The following is a 23,289-nucleotide window of genomic DNA, read 5'->3' as shown; positions in this document are numbered from 1 at the left end:
TATGGAAGCTCTTCCGACAATTGTTAATTCAACCTATGATAGTTAAATGCCCCATCTCTGGCGAAGTGCTTCCCTCGATAATCAAATGTTTCCCTCGCTGATTCTGGCATCTTTGAGGAGTATTTATTAAATTAATAAACACTAGGAACGACTGGTAATCGCAATAAATTATGTCTTGCCCAAATGATGCATGGTGTGGAAGCTAAAAGGCACTAGTTTGGTGTCAAAAAGAGAGTTGGGTTATTCTTGGTTATATGGTTTGAAGTGGCTAATCAAGGATTTCTAATGCTTTGGTAGTTTTTTAGGAACTAGAAAAGCTTATGGGAAAACTTGGAATGAAATGAAAGCTTATCTCTAAAGAACTAGGGTTTTCTAAAATTAGAGAAAGCTTGTTCTGCTTGGTGTGTTCTTGCACTTGTCGTTCTTCTTCCTCCCGCGTTGTTGTCTCTCCATTACACTATACTAATGTCTTTATTTATAGAAGCATGCATCCTTCCAATCTCCAGCTAGGGGAATCCCTTAGTTTCTTCTCATTCTCCAAATCTGCTAAGTCTTTCCTTCTTCTTTTCATAGGTACAATATGGAGTTCCCTTTTGGTATAGCATTGAAAAGTGTCACTAGGTTTGTGAAGCCTGGGCTAGGCACATTGTCCAGAGCTTCTTCTTCCAATGCCAATTTCCATAAACTCTTTTTGGCAATGTTTATCCTTATTTTTCCCTTGTTTTCCAACGTAAGCTTGGAAAGGAAAGACTCATTCTCTCTATTAATGAGGCGCACGGTTCTAGGCTGAATGTGATTTGGTCAGCACAACCTTGGCTTGGTTGGTTCTTGAATATCTTAGTTGGTTTGTAAGGGAAAGGGTAACGATAAAGCTGTTATCTTTCAAGCCTTCCCACGTTAAGGCAAAATCATGGGCTTGGTTTTTGGTGCTCCCAAGCAGCCTAAAGTCTTCCACAATTCTTCAGCATAGGCCCATTAAACTTCTGTATCCATCTACATCACGAACCACTCAGCAAGCCCCATTACGTGGCTTCAACTCATTTAAGCTTGTCGCATGCTTAGCGTGACTCAAAGTGAAATATTAATGCATTAATATTATAATATGACTTGGCACGGTAAATATGCATGATTTGCATGGGCTTGGCGTGATTTTACAAAAATTCAATAAACTATTATTTTATTGGCATGACATGATCATAAATTTGCATACATCTCGTTTTCGCACTTTTGCATGGATTTAAGCTTGGCTAGTGATGCTTTCAAAATGATTGGTCATTAAGTGAAATTTTTGGACCCCAACATTAACCGCCTTGATTGGATTGGGCTAAAGAATCAAATCTTGGCCCAAAACTTCAAAACACATTATGCCTGATAAGACTTTTTCCTTCTTCTCGTGCGAAAACTGACGACATCATGATGATCTTTTTCATAGTTCCTCGTGCTTAGTTCATTATCTTAAGGAAAATCTATGTAACGATATCGGTTGAAGAGAAGCTGGTTAATGCTTTCTCCTTTTCTTAAGACAAATCCACATTCTTTCCCAGCACTCCTTGTTGATTTCTATAAGGGATTTGTGCATGTTTTTTCCTTAGAATTTTTCTCTTGTTGTTTCGTTGAAATTACCTGTTGGATTTCTAGAACTCATTGGAAAAATGCAGATATTAGGATTACCTTTTACTAGCCTTAAAATGAACTGAAATCCAACATGCAATACCTAAATTTATCTCATGGGAGTGAGATGAATTGTTTCCAGTTAATGGTGAGGTCCAATTCATCGGCTATCGACCAGAATTAGGTTGCCAAAAAATCAATGTGAAATCCTAAGTATTGTTTACACCAAAACAGCGACAAAATTGGTGATACTTTGACTAAGAAGAGTGATAGGGATATATTGGTGGTGGTTGGGAGGAGTATAATGGTCACTAGTGCGTCGCATGGAAGCGAGAAAAAAAAAAAGAAAACGTAGGACGAAGAAAAGGCTGAGAATAGGTAATGGAATGAGAAAGACTCCCAGTTGCCAGCTTTTTTTAGATTCCCACGATGACCAACACGTGTATATGAGGGGCAAATTCGTAAATCTAATGTGCAACACAAAAAATGAGTTAGGGATTAAAAGCAGCAGAATGGCATTTTCGTGAAAACATTGTTAATGAACAATGTTTTTTCACCTCAATTTTAGTATAGAGTAATATACAATTACCATTAGTAACGCTCAATCACACATGAATTCATAAATGAATATGGTGTTACTCGTTTGAGCTTTATCGAATGATGAATCAAATATTGCAGATGACACTATCGCATAAGCGAAAATATATCTTATCTATGCACCTAGTACAAATTTGATCTCTATTTTCTTTCCAGCTATTAACTAACTAATTAATTTATAATGTTGTCGTTCTACTAAAAAAGTTATAAATCAAATAATATTTTTATTTTTGACATTATTCTTTTTCTTTATATGTATATGTATATTCATGCCCTTTATGCAAAAGGATCCCCATTTTTTCTAAAAAATAGGGACTAGGTGTGGGGCTCACTGCACATCGAACTTCAATGATTAGAACCATCTAGTTTGTAAATCTCGATTCATAGATCATCCTTCAAAAATTCAATTCAATCCAAAATCATTTGCCTATTTAATTATCAAAATAAAATTTAATTGTTTCTTATATAACAAAGTATTTGTTATTTTTTTTATAACCCAATTAGATGTCTTAAATATTTCCGATTTGGCTAATATTTTGCAAGGATGATCTATGAGGTGCAAGTTGAAATATAGACGATTCAGATTGTTAAAATTCGATGTCGTGTGGACCCCACAACTAATCTCCATTTTTATAAAAAAAATTGGAATCCCATATATATATATATATCATGTTCAAATGCTACCTCATGTTTGTACGAATTTATTCTGTCTAGTGTAATTTTGAGGAAGTCAATCTATGTATTTAAAAAATTTTAGTGAGTTTACTTGACTAAAAATAAATAAATTTATTTATTGTTTTAGTCTAGGATCTTGCAAACGAATTGAGGATCATCATGTTCGAGTTTACTTATAGCGAAGGTAACCGAACGGCGCATCGGTTGCGTTTGTTAAAAAACAATAAGGATTGTTTAGGTGGGATTGTATTGGTCTATAATTTCTTTTCAACACTTTAACTAAAGATGAAAACTTTTCAATTTGCATTTAATAAAATATATCATTCGGTTAAAAAAAGAATTTTGAAATATACTCAACCAAACTTTTGTAACCAATAGCAGTACGATCCAACTTAAACTTTCACCCACTAACCAACCACAGCTACGCTCAAGAAATTGAAAGTAAAAAACCAAAAAAGGGCACATAAAGTTGACCCTTTAGAGGTTTTTTAACCTCTTGTCAGACATTGAGCGCTCATAATTGTAGTCCACAAACAGTTACAGCCTCGTACCTTTTACCGACCGTCGGATGCGAATCATACGATCCTGCGACCCCAAAGCCAGCCCCTCAGTGTCGGAGCTGACTCGGCCTCTACCACGTGCAAGGAGAGTGACTTCACAAACTATGACCAAACGAAGGCTCGCCTAACAGCCGTCATTACGGAACACGTGTAAGTCAACAGGGAGGACCGCGTGGCGGTGTCTGCTGTGTGTGACAGTGCCCACGTGGCCTGCTGCTTGAAGTTCCAAGGGATTGAACTGAATCTAACAAAAAATTACAATATTTCTATGAATTCGAAAATTAGAAATACAAATTAATTAATTAAAGTATTTTGGTGGAGACGTCCTTATCGTGGACTGTAGTGTGCTGGCGCTTATCGAGGACGGCAGAGAATGGAGAATTAACTCTCCCTCTGTAGTGAAATGGCAGTAATATCCCTGTGATTTTCTCGTCTACAAACCCCACACAACAGTTTTTTATTATATTATTTATTTGTGTAATAGCATTAGTAGGTTAAATATTAAAGAAATGAATAGATGAGATCACACCAGCATCATATTGAATAAACATTATTGTTTTCCGTCATCATAATAAAATTTCATCTGCAACCCCACATAATAATTTAGTTATAATAAATTTGTAACTTACTTAGTTTACAATACTTATCAGTATTCTTGATGTTATGTGTTTGATTTCCTCCTCCCTTGATATTGCTCGGCTAGTTCTTGTGATCTACAATTATATCCTGAAGTTAGTCATAAAAATGATCTCCACCGACATTAAACGGACTCATGTCTCGAGAAAAACTTACATCAAATGCTCATTTTGCGTTGTTGAATAACCTATAAATTTTCACTACTTTAAGGGTACGTATTTTGCGTTGTTGAATAACCTATAATTTTTCACTACTTTAAGGGTACGTTTGTTGCATCGGACTGTCTCTGACTGGATTAGCTGCATGGACTAAGTTGGACTAGCTTAGACTAGACTAAGCTGGACTAACTTAGTGAAGCGTTTGGTGCTATGTCAAGACTAAGGAACAGAATAATAACAAATTCCAATATTATATTATTTAATCCATATTTATTAATATTTTATATTATTTAATAAATATTTAGTAATATTTTATTATTACTTCTGTCTATTTTCTCATTCTAGAAACATCATTCCATTCCCAATTGTTTTCCGTTCATCCCATATTTCTTCCTAAATTTTCTCTGCCCTTTTCCCTCTGTTTTCTTCCTAACTTTTCTTTGTCCCTCTCCCTCTTTTTCTTCTTCCCTCTCCCTCTTCATCTCCATCTTCTTCTTCCTTTTGTTCTCCGTTCATCTCCCTCTTTTCTTCCTTTTGTTCTCCATTCATCTGCCTCTTTTATTCCTAATTTTTCTAAGACCCAATTGGTGAATCAGAACCCGATCAGAATCTGGGTCATCTGGGTATTTATGTTTCTGCTTCTCCGGCGTCAATGGCAAAGGTCTGCGATAAAGGAGTCAGGACTTGGTGTATATGTGATTAGAGCGACTGTTATGCATTTCATACTTACAACGATTTTGTAAATTTTTTTTCTTTTTTGTTTAGAATTTTGGATTTGGATATGATTTGGAAAATGGAAAGACTGCAAAATTTTGCCTTTTTTGTTTTGAATTTTGCTGGATATGGTTTGTTACACGCCAAGACGAAGTAGGGAGTTGGTAGATGGGAAGGGCAAAGCGAGGGGGGCGTAGCAGAGAGGAGTGGCTTAGCAGTCCGGCCGATTTCGAGGGGTTTCGCTAAGACCCTTTAGCGAAGAGCTTAGTCCCGTTTAGTTGGGGCGAGTCTCATTAAACTTTGTCCTGGCGTGTAACAAACATGTACTACTCTGCCAGTTAATCCGGTCCAATCCAGTGAATGCTAGTGAGTGCAAACAAACGCACCCTGATTGGCATAACTTGGCTTAAATTGGTGTAGTATCAGTATGCATCTGCCTTATAACAACATCTTTAATGGAAAAGAAAATTGTAGCAATGGTCTCTCAACTATAACCCAATTAGAGCAATAATCCCTTAACTAAAAATTCATGACCAATGGTTCTTAACTCCTCAAAATGTGCAGCTATGCTCTTTTTCGTCAACTCTGTCAGAACTTCGTTAAAAAGAGTCATGTAGCAATAATCATTGCTACAATTTGGTTAAGTTGAGGGACCATTGCTCCAATTGGGTGAAAGTTGAGGGACCATTTCTCCAATTGGGTTAAAGTTGATGGATCATTTGTACAATTTTTCATTTAGTGTCCCATATTTTCTTCTTGATTCTGATCTCACTTGCATGGCACGTCACTCCTTTTGGTGGAAGTTTTAACAGAGTTGATGAAAATGACCATAGCTACACATTTTGATGAGATAAGGAACCAATGGTCATGAATTTTTAATTGAATGACCATTGCTCCAATTGAGTTAAAATTGATGGACCATTGCTACAATTTTCTCTTAATGAAAATGTATTAATTTGATGGTGGATATGGCAAATATTATATTTTCTCTAACGGATATGAAATTTTTGTTCTAATAATATTTGTATGCCTCACTTAAAAATAAATCAATTAAAACCAGTTTTCATGATGAACTATTAGTGTATCACTGGAATCTACACAACAAAACTATTAATAAAATGAATAGGCAATAATTTCTCTTATGTTAAAGTTGGCAACAAAAAATTCCTATTCTAATCCACATTTTGGTTTGAGCTTTTTTATACCTTTAAATTTAGTTTTGTGGTATTTTGCTTTAGATTTAACTCATCCGCAGATGATGCTCTAATAACATGCATGGAGAAAATTTGAAATTTTAGAATAACGCTGATACTGTCACATAATATTAGTAGTATGTGTTATTAACTTGAGGAGCAACATGTTTATAGTGTGAGTTGTATACTAGCACAAACGCAACATGGATAGACCTAATAACACCACATTAGAAGGTGATGGTTATAACGAAAAATTTACCAACAAAAAAAAAAAATGTAAGCGCGACTACATAGTACTACAGTCTATTGGTATTCCTCTTCACTTGTACGTGAGAGGTCTTAGGTTCGATTCTCACTAAAGACGAATTTGAACCACATTATTGCTAGTCTATTGTGAGGCTAAACTCAATCCATTTCTCTTAATGTAAATAATTTGTTTAAAAAAAAAAAAAAAAAAAAAAAAAGCGTGTGATGTTTCTCTAGCACAACATGTTTGGGTTAATACCTTTGGCATGTCCTTTATCTACCGTGCCCAAAATCATACCTAATAACATGAATATTGATGTTGACAAAAAAGGACATGACTATCTGATATTGTGCATATCATCATACATGTTTTATAATCATCTTGTTTGTTAAATGATGATCAAGTTTTCCTACAATTAGTGGAATTTAACTTTAGACGAAAAGCTTGATTGCAACATATGATATGAGCACACTACTGTGACATTTATAATTGGCTTTTCTAATCAATCCTATATTCTCTTACCATTTCAATATTTGATAATTATTCGAGTGGATAAGCACAAAATATAAAAACAATAGATAAAGGAATAACTCTACAAACTTAGCCACTAAACTAACTATTTTATACGTTGCTTAATTAGTGCATGCTTGGTCCCATTTGGTATAACTTTTTTATTACCAAAAACTGTTTTACTTTAAGCAATATTTTTTTTTTTGGGTAAAAGTAAAACTAAGATATTATGTTTATTTTAAAAGCAATGGACTCTTGATAGTAGCTCTTAAGAGCATCTTCAAAAGAGATGTCAAAAGATAAATGTCAAATATTAATTTGATGACTGACGTGGCAATAACCAATTTTCTCTTTTTACAACCAATATATATATTTTTTGTTTTAAATGATATTTATAGGACCCATTTTAAAAAGAAATCAATTAAAATAAATTTTCAAGATCTATAATTAATGCATTAATGAGATCTACACAATAAAATAATTAAAAACTATTTGACATCACATTTTCTTTCAGACCATCTCCAAAGGAGATGTCAAATATGCCAAATAGGATTAAAAGACATTTAGGTGCTCTCTAATGGATATGTCATATATGATGTGACATGTAAGTCATTTGACTCATTACTTTCTAGCTGCCTTTTTTTACAGCAAACAAAGAAGGAGTCAAATATTTTTAATTGAATTTTTTAATACATGGGTCCCATTAACAACCAATAGAATAAAAACTACATTTAAATTGATTATTTTTTAATAGTTAATGTAACTCTAGGCCCAATAAAATAATAAAATAAATATTTGACACATCCATTGAAAAAAAATAAATAAAAAGAGAATTTAGAGCATCTTCAAAGAAGATGTCAAAATGTTCAAACCAGCAATAACAGTAACAAAAGACAGCAACAATGATTTCCAACTGAAAAGCCAAATCTGATGTGGCATGACATGAATTGACATATCTCCCCCTTGCTGCCAAATTTGATAGCAGCGCCAAATGCTTTTTAATTAATTATTAAATACTTTTTTTTATTGTTTTCTTCTTCAACTCCTTCTTTTTCTCTGAGCTTAACTCCTTCGGTGAGGTCTCTAACGCTAGGGTATCGTCCAACGCCTCCCCCTTCTTCTTTGCCTTATCCGAAACCTTATGAACCAAAAAACTACAATAACTCTTCAAAATCCCATCCAATTCCTTTGCCAATCCCTCCTGCCCTTTTGATGCAATCATCAATCCGTAGTTCAAAAAATTGTCCAGATAGTTAATCTTCGCTTTTGGGTCCGATCTGGGCCCAGAGTCAGAATCTGGCGGGGCATAGAGGGAGAAAAAGTAATGCAAGTGGTCAAGCTTAACGATGCCTTCGTCCTTAGCCAGAGGCCACTGGATCTCGTCGCCGACTCGGGTGGAGCCGATGTCGCAGGCGGAGCAGAGGGGTGGTATTGGTAGGTAGGGTTAGGGTTTTTGAGGAATAGATTTTCGTAGAGGTCTTTCATGTCGAGGGAAGGGTAGAGATTTGGGGCTGAGGAGTTTCTGGGTTCGATGATCTCCGGGTATGGGTCATATGAATTTCTTGGACTAGTACTGTCGTATGAATTTATATTATCAAATTATTTATATATGTAAAAATATAAAATATATAATAGCAATTATGAAAAAAAAATAGAGTAATAAAATAATAATTTAATTTGACATATCGGGTGTCATATTCCTGCCCAGGCCCCTACCACATCCTGAGCTCGACTCCATCATAACACGATATTGTCTGCTTTGGGCCCCTACCACACCTTCACGGTTTTGTTTTTGGAAACTCACAAGAGAACTTCCTAGTGGGTCACCCATCCTGGGATTGCTCTCAAGCAAACTCACTTAACTTCAGAGTTCCGATGGAACCTGAAGCCAGTGAGCTCCCAAAAGGCCTCGTGCTAGGTAGAGATGAGAATATACATATAAGGCTTACAGAATCCTCACCCCTAGGCGATGTGGGATGTAACAATCCACCACCCTTAGGGGCCCGATGTTCTCGTCGACACACATCCGGGCAGAGATTGGCTCTGATTCCAAATTGTCACATCCCGACCCGGGCCCCCACCACATCTCTGGCTCGACTCCACCGTAGCACGATATTGTCCGCTTTGGGCCCTTACCACACCCTCACGGTTTTGTTTTTGGGAACTCACACGAGAACTTCTCAGTGGGTCACCCATCCTAGGATTGTTCTCGTGCGAACTCGCTTAACTTCAGAGTTCCGATGGAACCCGAAGCCAGTGAGCTCCCAAAAGGACTCGTGCTAGGTAGAGATGAGAATATACATATAAGGCTGATATGATCCTTACTCCTGGGCGATGTGGGATGTAATATCGGGTGGAGAGTAAAATTTTAAAAAATGTCAAAATGACACATAAGCTGTCAAATTCAAATTTTAGGTTTAAAATTTGACATCTCCTTTAGAGATGGTCTTAGCATTTGTATTCAATTGTCACATCAGCCATCAAATAAAATTTTGACATATTATATTTGACATCTCCTTTGGAGATGCTCTCATATATCAAATTTGACATATGAAAACTTATACGTCAATCCATATCGATTAGAGTTTGCTCCTACCTTCAAATTTGATTACAAGGCATTCCAACTAGGATTTGACATCTTATTTGGAGATGGTCTAAAAGCAGCATATATGTTATTTTTAAAAGCTACTTTCATACAAAATGAATCGAGCCTTTAATGATATTTTCAATTTCTGTAATACTCTTTATTTATTCTTCTACACACATTTTATTCCTTGTAGAATAAAAATAATTGTCAACAACTTCAACTATAAACACCCTTACTACCACTGCTATTGCTGACCCCACCAGCACCATACCTTTACCATTGTCGCTACCATCACCCCCATGACCATCATCACCACATCGTCACCACTACCTCCACTACCATGTCCATTTTTGCCTTTGTATAGAAATACATTACCTATGCATTAAAATTTACAATACACTTTACACTGCTTTTAGTACTCACAACACTTTTAAAAATACAATTTACTAAACACTCACCTATTTTATTTTACAACTAATTATCATTAAAAGACAATAAAAACAGTTTTTTTTAAAAACAACACAATCTCAAACGGACCCTTATTATTCCCTTGACCAACTTGCACTCCCAAATTTGGTTTTTGCTGTTTTTGGGTTTCCACAAAGGATAATTGGAAGGGAATGTAAGAGAGAAAATGCAGATTACAATTGAAAATCTATTGCAAAATTTGTGTATTTTATTCAAGTTTCGAGTTCGATTTCCTTATTTAATTTGTGCATTTGATATATGTACAGTACATATGTGGCCTTTTACCAAAAAAGAAAAAACATTCTGTACTTTTCTAATAACATTCTGTACTTTTCTAATTATGGTTGTTTTCTTTTCGTATCCAATTAAAGCACAAAACATTGCCAGATCCATATACACAGCACCAACCTTTTTGCTTCTGGAACATTTGAAATTTATAATTAGATTATATGTGATTAAATTAATATAATAATACATCATTTGGTATTACGGTCTACTGATATTCCTTTTTATTGTGATTAAAGTAATCTAATAATCAGCATTATTGTTAGCCCAAAGACGAATTTGAACCGTATTATTGCTAACCCATTATGAGACAAAATCCATCATCTCTCTTAATACAAATAATATCGTTTATTAAAAAAAATATCCAATAATCCAGATTGTCTAATTTTAAAAAATAAAAAATAGAATCCAGTTGGTCTAAAACCAAATTCACATATCACCAGGACTTTTAGGTAATTTCACAATTCCATTGCCTGGCCTGTAAGCAATAACCACTTGATGGAAAACAACAAAACGGAGAGAGAGAGGAGGCAGATTCTCGAAAAAGAAAAAAATAAAACCCGAAGAAAGAAGCTTCTTTTTTTCTTCACATTCCTCCTCTCTCCTGTGCGTTTCTTAAGCGTCCTTGACTCACTTTCCTCGAAATTTAGGTCTAGATTTTTTCTGTTTCTGTTGAGTCAATTTCTATAAATTTCTACATTTTTTCACAATCTTTGATTTATTTAGAATTTTAGATACGGAATCATTCTACCCATTGGGTTTTTTTTTTTTTTTTTTTTTTTTTTTCAAAAATTAACTTACTGGGTCTCTGAGAAATCCATTTGGGTGTGTGGAGTTGTTTGTTTCCCGGGAAAGTTAGTTGCTTTTGCCAAGAAAATTAGTGGGTCGTCGAGAAAATTCGATTTGAGCTAAAGTTGTATCTGGGTTTTCTCGATTTGTGAGTTGGGGTCCAAAATCGTCGCAAAAAGGAAGCTATGACGGTCCCGACAATAGCTCTGTACGCGGCGCACCCGTGCCAGATCAACGCGCACACCTCACACGATTTCGAATTGGGCTCTCGATCTTCTTCGTCAACGGCGTCGACCCCCTCCAATTCGCAGAAGCCGGTGACTGGCGGGCTCTCGTGCCTATTCTCCTCGCCGACGGTGAAGCATGCGTCTTCCTCGTCGAGTTTTTCGGGCGGAGGAGAGGAATTGGGCTCTCTATGGCACGATAGAGGCGAGGAATTGAGCAGCTCGTTTCGGTATTCTGGGAGCAAGTTCAATGGGGCTTCGATGAACCGGGACCAGAGCCCGGTTTCAGTGTTTCAGGGTCCGGTTTCGTCTTCCAGTAGCGGTGTTTCAGGGTCGGCGAGGAGCCCACCAATGAGAATTACAAGGGAAAGGTTTGGCAATGGAGATATTAGCTTGAATTCGATTCGGTGTAGAAGTAATGGGTTGTTTAATGGGTTTGTGAGGGGTGCTTTGGGCTCTTCCTGCATAGATTACGACTCGCCGAGCTTCGAGGTTCAGACTGATGGTTTGGATGTGGGTTCATCAGCTGTGCTTGTTGATGAATTGACTTTCAACATGGAAGATGGGTTTTTGGAGGGAATTGCTGAGCCTTATGCTAAGGAGTTGCTTGTGGGTGCGCAGCTGAGGCACAAGATTTTCTATGAAGATTTTATTATCAAGGCCTTTTACGAGGCTGAGAAAGCGCATAGAGGGCAGGTAAATTTTGTTTGGGTTTGAAATTTGTGTGCATTTTGTGTTTTGGGATTTTGGCGAATTGGGTTGAGAAGTTTTGTTGTATTGTTTTGTTGCAGATGCGAGCAAGTGGCGGTCCTTATTTGCAGCATTGTGTGGAGACAGCGGTGTTGCTCGCATTGATCGGTTCTAATTCGACAGTTGTTGCTGCAGGGCTTTTGCATGACACGCTTGATGATTCTTTTATGTGTTATGACTACATATTTGGGAAATTTGGAGCCGGGGTTGCTGATTTAGTAGAAGGGGTATGTGTTCGATAATTTTCATCAGTTTATTGTATTACTGAATGGTAGTAATTAAACAAGTATCAATATTTGTTTGTTTTCGTATGTTGAACACTAAATTCAAGTATTTTTTTTGGTCTAATGAGATATACATTGTTCATGGTATGTCAATTGTTTCATGGATTCTGCTTAGCTTTCTACAACATCTGCATTGGAACTTTACAGATGGTATAATAGATGTCATATTGAATAAAAGTTAACTGTTGTCCTCTTATCTGAACGAATGCTTGTGTTATCAATTAATTCCATAGTTGAGCTCATGTTAACACGAGTTACGTGATTCTCATGGCCAAATGTTGCAGCTGTATGAAGTTAAAAATTGTGTTGCACGGTGTTCTAATTGTAAATTAGAATAGAAAAAGCAGCTGTTGAGATTTACGTAATGATACTCTATTTACAAAAGTGAAACCTAGTGAGGATTCTATAAATAGTATTGTTGCTTCTATAAATATATGGATATGAAATTGACCTTAAGTAGTTCTAATCTAGTTCTTTATGGAATTTATTAGGTGTCTAAGCTCAGTCATTTGAGCAAGCTTGCCCGTGATAATAATACTGCGTGCAAAACAGTTGAGGCAGATCGCCTGCATACCATGTTCCTAGCCATGGCAGATGCCCGTGCTGTCCTCATTAAATTGGCAGACCGATTGCATAATATGATGACACTAGATGCATTACCCTTGGCTAAACAACAGAGGTTTGCAAAGGAGACTTTAGAGATTTTTGTGCCCTTGGCCAACAGACTTGGAATCTCTAGCTGGAAGGTGCAGCTGGAAAATTTATGTTTTAAGCATCTCAACCCGGATCAGCACAATGAACTGTCCTCTAAGCTTGTAGATACGTTTGACGAGGCAATGATTACTTCTGCCACGGAGATATTAGAGCGCGCTCTCAAGGATAAAGCCATTTCCTACCATGTTCTTTGTGGGCGGCATAAGAGTTTGTATAGCATCTACTCCAAAATGTTAAAGTATGTTCTCTCTCCCTCTCTCTCTACTGCATCATAAAAGTTGACCGTAATTTTTTTTATAATAAACATAGTTCTTAATGCATCACTAGATTAATGAATTATAGTTGTATGCTTTGACATCCATGCGCTAGCACATTATTCTCCATGCCTGGATTGAAGTGAACATGCTTATGGCTTATTTTCCACAGGAAGAAGCTAAACATGGATGAAATACATGATATTCATGGGCTACGTTTGATTGTCGAAAATGAGGAAGATTGTTACGAGGCACTTAAAGTTGTTCACCAACTATGGTCTGAGGTCCCAGGAAAGTTCAAGGACTACATAACTCAACCCAAGTTTAATGGGTATGCCATACCTCTAAAGTTCTTTGGTTTCTTTATCAACATACCTCAAAAAAGTTCTAGTCATCTAGTGAATCCTTTTTCCACATTCTCATCCTAATATTCATCTAATAAATATAGGTATCAGTCATTGCACACTGTGGTGATGGGTGAAGGCATGATTCCACTGGAAGTGCAAATTCGAACGAAGGAGATGCATTTGCAAGCTGAGTTTGGATTTGCAGCTCATTGGAGATACAAGGAAGGTGACTGTAAGCACCCCTCGTTTGTGCTTCAGATGGTTGAGTGGGCCAGATGGGTGGTCACTTGGCAGTGTGAGGCAATGAACAGAGACCGCTCCTCTATTGGCCGTGACGATTTAATCAAGCCACCCTGCACATTTCCTTCGCATTCTGATGACTGTCCATATTCTTACAAGCCCCACTGTGGTCAAGATGGGCCGGTGTTTGTCATCATGATTGAGAATGATAAGGTTCGTTTCAGAAAACTTCCTGTTAATTTTGTATGAATATTTTTAATTGGTTTATAGCTGGATTTAATATAATTAACCGTATATGAGGTGGGTCTTTATGGGACTTTCTAACTTTCATATGGCAATGACTTTAAATTTTTGTATATGGATGATACTGTTGAACTGATGTCTACACCATTGTAGTTTCATATTTGCAATTATGCATTAAGCATGGTGTCTTTAGTTGATAGACGCATATTATGCACCTTGTTGAGTTTCCACATTGCAAACAAAGTTGGGACAAGCAAAATAATACGGCACGCATTTAGCAATCGGGTAGGCACAAGTCTTGACGTGAATAAGTTTGTGTTGGGGTTTTGTAGATTTAATTGTAAGAAATGGCCGTATTTTCCGTTTATATCACAGAGACAATTTGTTCGTATTGTATGCTTTTCATTAATCTTTATTCGAAAATATACAGAAAAACAAGGAGATACTTATTTACAACGAGTCTGACCATGTACGTTCTATTATTCCAGATGTCTGTGCAAGAGTTTCCTGCAAACTCCACTGTTATGGATCTGCTGGAAAGAGCTGGGCAAGGGAGCTTGAGGAGGACACCGTACGGGTTCCCACTGAAGGAAGAACTGAGGCCCAGGCTGAACCATGCGCCAGTGAACGATCCTACATGCGAGCTGCAGATGGGGGATGTGGTGGAACTGACTCCAGCTATTCCGGACAAGTCTTTGACAGAGTACAGAGAAGAGATTCAGCGCATGTATGACCGGGGCTTGAGTGTATCGAGTGCAGGGCCTGCTGCTAATAGTATGGCAGGTTGGAGAAGTTGACCGGCACGCGGATTGTCCTGTTTATGGTTGGTTGTATCTAGTGACACCAAAGTCATTCTTGTGTATAAATGAAAAGCATTTGTACAGAACAGGTACGTGGTTCTGTTATTCAATGACTAACTGAATTCAACAAGGTGTTAAAATTGTTTCATCTTGAAGAGTTTTCACTTTGTATGCACTATTGTCTCCCGGCATTTATGTTTTTACAAGTTTCTGTATCGGATGACTAAACTTGCAACGCGCTTTGTTATTTCGACTTCCTTTTGCTTCTCTGTTGACATGTTGGCGAATTCTCGTATCCCCTCACCGCATCGGCCAATTGTTATTTTGATTTATACAAGCAATATTAGGAGAGGGAGAAGGATAGGGGACTAGTGTCGATGGAGATTAGCTAATGTCTTGCATACGATGAAGAGTTTATGGAGATTTTCCAGAGTAACAGATAGTTTGGAACTTTTAATCGTTAAAACTTTACTTTAAAATACAAATTAAATCTAACAATTAAAAAGCCCGGAATATCATATACTCCATAGTATCATAGAACTTTTGGAGTTTTTTATCACAATGGGTAAGAATAAAGGCAAAACTGGTTCATGTTTTTTCAGTACAAGCGATATTACTACACTTAATTACAAACTACGGGGCCGGGGAGGGGGAGGGTTTGACCACGAGACGCACTAAGTTGAAGAAAATGCCTAACCACCAAGGCAATCCACCACTTGCACTTCTCGTTTAGTAACCATCTTACGTTATAAGCATTCAAACTTAACTGTAAACCAACAGGACTGCAGAAGTAAACAGCATATCTGTTTCTTCCCATCGGCCAGATCCTCACTTTGTGCGTTTAGTGAGGGGGAAGGATACCCTTTGGGGCGTGTTCTGGGGCACCCCAGAGGGCTTTGGTTCTTCATCCCCCACCATTTCTTCCGTTGCTTGCGTTGGTTGTTTCTTCGCGATTGCAAGTTGATAGTTCGGGCTGATCAACGTGTTCAGGTGGCAATGCCACTCCAGGCCCTGCAATTGATTTTGGTAACGGGATTTTGTTTCTGTTTCTAGCCAACTCCGGTAAAACCTGATAATGAGTGTCAGTCCCTTAAGATAATGCTCGATGAAAAAAGACGCACGCACATACACAAGCTGATGAAAGCGTATTATCTTTGACAACTTTGCTTAATGTTATAAAATGACATAAGAAAGTTTTGATGCATCTTCTCGAACAATTTTATTACAGGAACTCAGATTTAGCAGATGAAAAAAAAAATAAAGCGGCTTTACCAGCATGTTCTGAGTAGACCTGTGCATCACTTAGAACATCAACAACATATCGATACCATAGCTCCAAGAACTGGTGAACAACACGAGGTTCATATTCCTCCAGACCCATTGATTTCAACAGTGTTTTCACGATCTTAGCGTCTCTGGGCAAGTCCTCATCTTCCCCTGCCATTTTCTGGTTCCGGGTACTTATGTTAGGCTGGCCGGCACGGTTGGGATGGGATAAACCTCTAAACTAGTGAACCTTCCTGTGAAATTATCAGTTACGAGTCACTTTGTTGCACCAGAAATAAGCATTCAGAACTTTGGAGGCAGTGATTGATGAACATACAAAATTTGGGGAACAATTAACACAATAAGCATAGCAAACTAGCAGAAATTCGAGGCAGTGATTGATGAATGTACAGATTTCTTGGCAAATTAACACAACTAGGATAGAAACCTATCACAAACTTGAGGCGATAATTGATGAATATACAAATTTGGGCGAAGATAAGCAGTGAGCAGAAAACACAACGAACGACGGAGGCTGCTATTAGCGCAAATTAAAACTGGTAGAGACCAACAATTAAAAAGGAAACACAATCAGATCCAATTATATCAAATACTGAAAGGAAAAAACACATGATATTCTGATTCACGCCCCCTTCAATCTCCCCTGCTTACCGGAAATTTGCATGGAAAGGTCGACTTTTATATCCGAATTGTGTCCCCTGCTTCTTGAATTCTTCGATCTTCATCTGCTAAGAGTTGTTGGAGTTATCATGGTATCAAGAGCCAGCGATCGCGCGTGGGTCTGTGCTTGTCAGAATCAGTGATGGAAGCGTGATGGTTTGCAGATCTGTCTGGTGATTTGGAGTATTTTTCTTGGCGATTTGGGGTTTTCTATATGCAATCAAGGTGAAGCAGGAATTTCAGGTTCTGTGTTTACAGTGCTTCAATATATTGTTTTTTTTTTTTCTCTTGAAATGCTTTTGGGCGATTCTGGTATCTTTGAGTAGTTTGTGTTCAGTAATTTTGTTTGATTTGCGAAGATGAAGTTCTGAAGGCCAAAGCCATTATTAGATAGTTGTTGAGCACTGGGTAGTTGACAAGGAGCACAATTACACCAAATGGTCATTTCAATTCAAGTCTGTGTTAAAAGGGTACAAACTGTTCGATCATTTTGATGGTTCAGCTCCTTGTCCATCGAAATTTGTGGTTAGTACAGAAATTGGGGTTACCAAAGAACTGACTGCTGCCTTTCAAGATTGGGAGACCACAGATTTGTCACTATTAAGTTTGTTGATAGCAACGTTGACTGATGATGCTATAGAATATGTTATAGGGTGTAAGACTGCTGCTGAAGCTTGGACAAATCTTGAGGAAAGGTTTGCATTTGTGTCTAGGACATGTGTTAATCACTTGAAAACGGAATTACATACAGTTCAGAAACGTGGGGATTCAATGGATAAACATCCGTTAAGGATCAAGTCAATCAGGGATCAATTGATGGCTGCTGGGGAATATGTATCAGATAATGATGTGATGATTGCCGCTCTTGCTGGGTTACCCAAAGAATATGCAACTATTAGGACTGTTATACTTGCGAGAGACTCTAATGTCACTATGAAGGAATTTAGGGCATTATTAATTGGAGCTGAAAGGGAATATGATGTGGTGATGAATTCATTGACTCATAATATGGCTACTTTGTATGTGCAAGGAAATAGTGGTGGTTCAAGTTCTTCTCTGTATACTAATGGTGCATCCAGTTCCAATTCTTCTGCAAATGAACCATCTAGTACAGGAGGTGTTCTTACTGCTACTCTGCTACCACAACAAATGTCATTCTTTCCACAATCTCAAATGGTGCAACCTGCTTATTTTCTTAATCAAAGTTCTTACGGCTCAGGTGGTGGTTATGTTGGTAACTTGGAGTAGCATCCACAAGACAACTCAAGGCAACATCAATCTTCAGCACCGTTTAATGGAAATCAACAAAGGTTTTACAATGGAGGACAATCAAGGGGACATAGTACTTATCGATTAGGATTCAAAGGTAAATGGTCTAATTACAGGAACAATAGTGGTTGGAATGGAAATATTGAGTCCAGAACTACGTTACATCCAGAATGTCAAATCTATCAGAGAAGAGGGCACACTGCTCCGAACTGTTTTTATAGAACTGCTCAGAGTACTTCACCACATTTTAATACTGAATGTCAGATTTGTGGTAAGAGGGGACATAATGCTTTGAAATGCTATCATAGGGGAAATTACTCCTACCAACCCTCTGGGCCTCCTGCTTCTCTTCCACCTACATTTCCTGGTCAATCTTCAGTGATCCTTCCATCACAGGGTTTTGTTCAACAGCCTCCGAATTTTGCTGCTCATTATGCATATTAGGTGCATCCACCTGTCATGCAAGGGATGAATACTCAGCAGAACATACATGAACCTGATCTTTCATATCAAGTACAACCTGCAATGCAAGGGATGAGTGTTCAAGGTTCACCATCATATTCCAATGCTGCAAATTGGATTGTGCACACAGGAGCATCACACCACATGACATCTGACCTTGCTAGCTTACACCAAGTTTCTCCTTTTGAAGGTTCCAAGAAAATTAAAATTGGCAATGGTCAAGGTTTACCAATTCAGAATACTGGTTCTGCAATTATTAAAACACCTTCTCATTCTATTATAATGAAAAATGTGCTACATGTTCCATCTCTTGCTGTGAATCTAATGTCTGTAAAGCAACTGTGTAAAGATAACAGATGCTGGTTTATCTGTGATGATGTCAATTTCTTTGTGCAGGACAAGGTGACAAGGGATATCTTGTACAAAGGAAGGAGTAGACCTCAAGAGTTGTTTCAGATTCCTATATCATCATGGACAGTTCCAAGGGCTTTTATTGGACAGTTAATAAAGTCTTCTCTCTGGCACCAACGGCTAGGGCATCCTACAAATGAAGTCATGGCAGTTATGTTAGCTAAGTCTCATATTCTAGTCTCTATGGATAATAAGCATACCATGTGCACAGATTGTATTCATGGGAAGATTACTCGAAAACCTTTTGATAATGAGTCTTCTAGATGTATCTTACCTTTTGCTAGAATCCATTTAGATGTTTGGGGACCCTCTTCAGTTAAGTCTATAGAAGGGTATAGATTCTATGTTGTATTTGTTGATGATTGTACAAGATACATGTGGATTTTTCCACTATATAGTAAATCAGAAGTGTTTTCGATATTTGTCAAGTTTTACAAGTATATTGAGGTTCAATTTGGAGCCCAAATAAAGTGCTTACAATCAGATGGGGGTGGTGAGTTTGTCAGTAATTCATTCAAAGAATTTATGCAATCAAAAGGAATGGTTCATAGAATTTCATGTCCATACACTCCACAACAAAATGGATTGGTTGAAAGAAGACATAGGCATGTAGTTGAAACAGCAATAACTTTGATGAATGCTGCTGGGTTATCACAGGAGTTTGGGTATCTGTCTTGTGCACATGTTGTGTATTTAATAAACAGAATGGCCTCTAAGTCATTACAAATGAATTCACCTTATTTCTGTTTATATGATAAGCATCCATCCTTGAAAGATTTGAAAATATATGGCTCAGCTGTGTTTCCATACTTGAGACATTATAATGACAGTAAATTTCAACCTAGAACCTCAATGTGTATATTCTTAGGATATATTTCGGGTTATAATGGGGCTATCTGCTACAACTTGCAGACGCAGAAATTGATCTTATCTAGACATGTTATACATGATGAGTCTGTGTTTCCTACAAAGTGTAAACCCTCAGTGATGTCGAGTAGTAGATATGTACCACTCTCGGTCAACTCTACTCCAATTATAGTTCCATTAAGAGCTTCAAGTGAACATGACAGTATATCTACATAGCAAGTTCAGTCTATGTCTGATACTCCTTCACAGTTTACACCACAAAGGCAGGAATTTGGAACACAGGAATCTGAGTCATTAAGCTCACATCAGTTTACTCCTATACAAGATCTCAATCAACCCTTGTCACCTGTCTTAGATCCAGCACATCTCTAGGTATTACTTCCTATCTCTGTGAGTGATTGGAATCAATCCTCTAGTTCTATTCCTGCTAATAGTTCTAGAACATACTCTATGACAACGAGACTTCAAATTGGAGTAATTGAGAGAAGAGATTATGCTGCTTTTTATGCTAGCTTACCTGAATTACAGCCTTTGGAAGTTGATGATGGTTCTATGTGCTATGATGGATTCTCTTATCTGGTCGAAAATGTTGATTATGAAGAACCAAAGAATTTTAAAGTCGTAGCTACAAATTCAAATTGGCAGCAAGCTATGCAAGATTAGTTTGATGCTCTTAAAGGGCAAGGGACTTGGGTTCTTGTACCTCCTCCTCATAACAGAACTATTATTGGGAGCAAATGGGTATACAAATTGAAGAAGAATCCTGATGGTAGTATATCTAGATACAAGGCACGTTTGGTGGCTCAAGGTTATACACAAGAACATGGTCTGGATTACTCCGAGACATTTAGTCCAGTGGTACAACAACTACAGTGCGGTTAATCCTTGCACTTGCTACAAGTTACAAATGGGATCTTCGACAACTTGACATCAAGAATGCATTCCTACATGGTGAGTTGCAGGAAGAAATATACATGAAGCAACCACAGGGTTTTGTCGATTCCAAAGCACCAAATCATGTTTGCAAACTTGTTAAATCATTGTATGGCCTTAAACAGGCTCCACGAGCCTGGAATGCTAAGTTCACAGGTGTGTTACCATCTATGGGGTTCACAGTTTCTCAGTCTGACACAAGCCTCTTTATTAAGACAGATGGCGAAGATATTATCATTCTACTCCTGTATGTAGATGATATAATACTTACAGGTTCGAATATCACCAAAGTCCAGGTTGTGATTACTGCTCTCAGTGAGATATTTGATTTAAAGGACATGGGAAGGCTCACATACTTCTTAGGGCTATATATTCAGTATAAAATCAATGGAGATATGTTTATTAGTCAGACCAAATATGCACAAGAGCGTATAAAAAAAGCAGGAATGGAGAATTGTAGGCCTGCACCAACACCTTCAAAGCCTCATACTCAGTTACTCATATCTGAGGGCCAACCTTTGTCTGATCCAAGTGTCTACCGGAGTATTGTTGGAGCACTTCAATATTTGACCTTCACTAGGCCTGATATTGCTTATTCTGTCAATGTTGTGTGTCAATATATGACAAATCCAACTGATGCACACATGTTCCTAGTAAAACGGATACTAAGATATCTTCAAGGGACTCTATAGTGTGGAATTACATATCATTCAGGTGCTGATATTCACATTTCCGCATATTCAGATGCTGATTGGGCTTCTGATATCAACACCAGGAGGTCAGTCACCGGATATGTAGTCTTTCTTGGTTCTAATCCTATTTCGTGGCAATCCAAGAAGCAATCATCTGTGTCTCGAAGCTCAACAGAAGTTGAGTATAAAGCTCTAGCTAATTGTGCAGCTGATGTGTGTTGGATACGGTCCCTAATGAAAGATCTCAATCAGTTCTTACATGCTCCTCCTAATTTGCACTATGATAATATCTCAGCATTGTCCCTTAGCACAAATCTTGTCTTCCATTCCAGAATTAAACATCTTGATATTGATTATCATTTCGTTCGTGAATGGGTGCAGAAGAAAGATATCATGGTTCACTATATCTCCATAGATAATCAAGTTGCAGACATTCTTACTAAAAGACTTCACAATCCTGTGTTTGTTAAGCACTGCATCAATCTCAGCCTTGGTGTTCCTAGCTGCGATTGATCGGGGGGGGGGGGGGGGTAATAACTAAAGTACAGGTGTTGAATATTGATTGGTTAGAATGTAATAAGGAGAGGTGTAGAGGATTGCCACATAGGCAAATTAGTTAGGAATGTAGTGTTATAAAAGCTACTGTACAAACATTTACAATTCATTCAATTCAGTTGGTTCTCTTTTCCGCTGCTTATCCTTTTTCTCTCTTTAACCTTTCTTTCTCAAGCTTCTTGAATTCTTCGATCTTCATCTGCTAAGAGTTCTTGGAGTTATCACCTTGGACCTCTTATATCATTTGACCATTCCCATAATAAAAGAACCATTCTGCTCGTTAAAGTTTAAAATCAAAGAATTTAACTACTGATATCGTAGATTTCATGTGGGTTTTCGTATTTAGTGGAAGATCTGAGTCCTAAACCCTATATCAAACCTGCCCATATCTTAATAAAGGACCTAAATCAAACAAATTGAAGCTTACCCAGTTTCTTTCATGATAAATCAAACAAAATTAAGATGACGAAAAAGAGAAATCGTCAGCAGTGAAGGAAAGTAGCTAGCTTACCTCGTCTTGGTATCGAAGAGATGAGGCCTTTGTGAGTTGGGATTTGCTGATGGATGACAGAGGTGATAGGTTGAATTACAGTAGCAAGGGCTTTGTTGATGCTTGATGGATGAGCTGGAGAAGAAAAGGAAATATGGAGAGAGAGAGAGAGAGAGAGAGAGAGAGAGAGAGAGAGAGAGAGAGAGAGAGAGAGAGTTCCATTCTATTTGGACGAAGAGATTTAAGAATATAAGAAATTTTAAAATGACAGAAATTGAAATGATGAAATTTTATTTTTTATAAATTGTGAATTTTCTTGTTTGGTTAACCTAAAAGAACAATAGGATTTGAAACGAAATTTGTTATTTTTAAACTATCACTTATTTAAATTCAGAAATGATATCTATTTACATGAAATTTAAACTTGAGATTGGAGATCCCAAAATCCATGTTTTTTTTCCTACGTAGAAATTCTAAATTTCTATGTTTATAAATCTAAAGAAGAAAATTTGTGCATGTCAATTTATAATTTCTTTTTTATCAAAATTCCATGTTTATTTCCTTCATCCAAACATAGTAGGGAAAGAATTCAACCTAGCTACCTTTTCATTCAAAATTTCTCGGCTCTCTCTTATTTTTTTAAATTTGATGCGATGATCAAAATTGTTTACTTTTTTTATTTAACTTCTAAATATTAATTTTGGCAAAAATCAATCAAATCAGAAATTGTTTTCCGTTCGATGAATTGTCAAAATTATAGTGTTTAGCTTAACAATA

General features: G+C 37.3%; 1 protein-coding gene and 1 pseudogene across 1 annotated transcript; one reads left to right on the top strand and one right to left on the bottom strand.

Annotated features, from left to right (window-relative positions):
• Window positions 1–10,783: 10,783 nt before the first annotated feature.
• On the top strand, window positions 10,784–15,061 carry LOC137708237 (probable GTP diphosphokinase RSH2, chloroplastic). The gene is made up of 6 exons (XM_068447272.1): window positions 10,784–11,950; window positions 12,046–12,231; window positions 12,780–13,240; window positions 13,429–13,587; window positions 13,705–14,056; window positions 14,575–15,061. The coding sequence occupies exons 1-6, from the start codon at window positions 11,216–11,218 to the stop codon at window positions 14,881–14,883; spliced, it is 2,202 nt and encodes a 733-aa protein (XP_068303373.1). The 5' UTR covers window positions 10,784–11,215; the 3' UTR covers window positions 14,884–15,061.
• Window positions 15,062–15,384: 323 nt separating this feature from the next.
• LOC137709034 (transcription initiation factor TFIID subunit 9-like) lies at window positions 15,385–22,669 on the bottom strand (annotated as a pseudogene).
• Between the last annotated feature and the right edge of the window lie 620 nt (window positions 22,670–23,289).

This window comes from Pyrus communis, chromosome 11 (assembly GCF_963583255.1).
Source record: "Pyrus communis chromosome 11, drPyrComm1.1, whole genome shotgun sequence".
NCBI classification, from domain to species: Eukaryota; Viridiplantae; Streptophyta; class Magnoliopsida; order Rosales; family Rosaceae; genus Pyrus; species Pyrus communis.
This window is presented reverse-complemented; position numbering and strand designations above follow the sequence as displayed.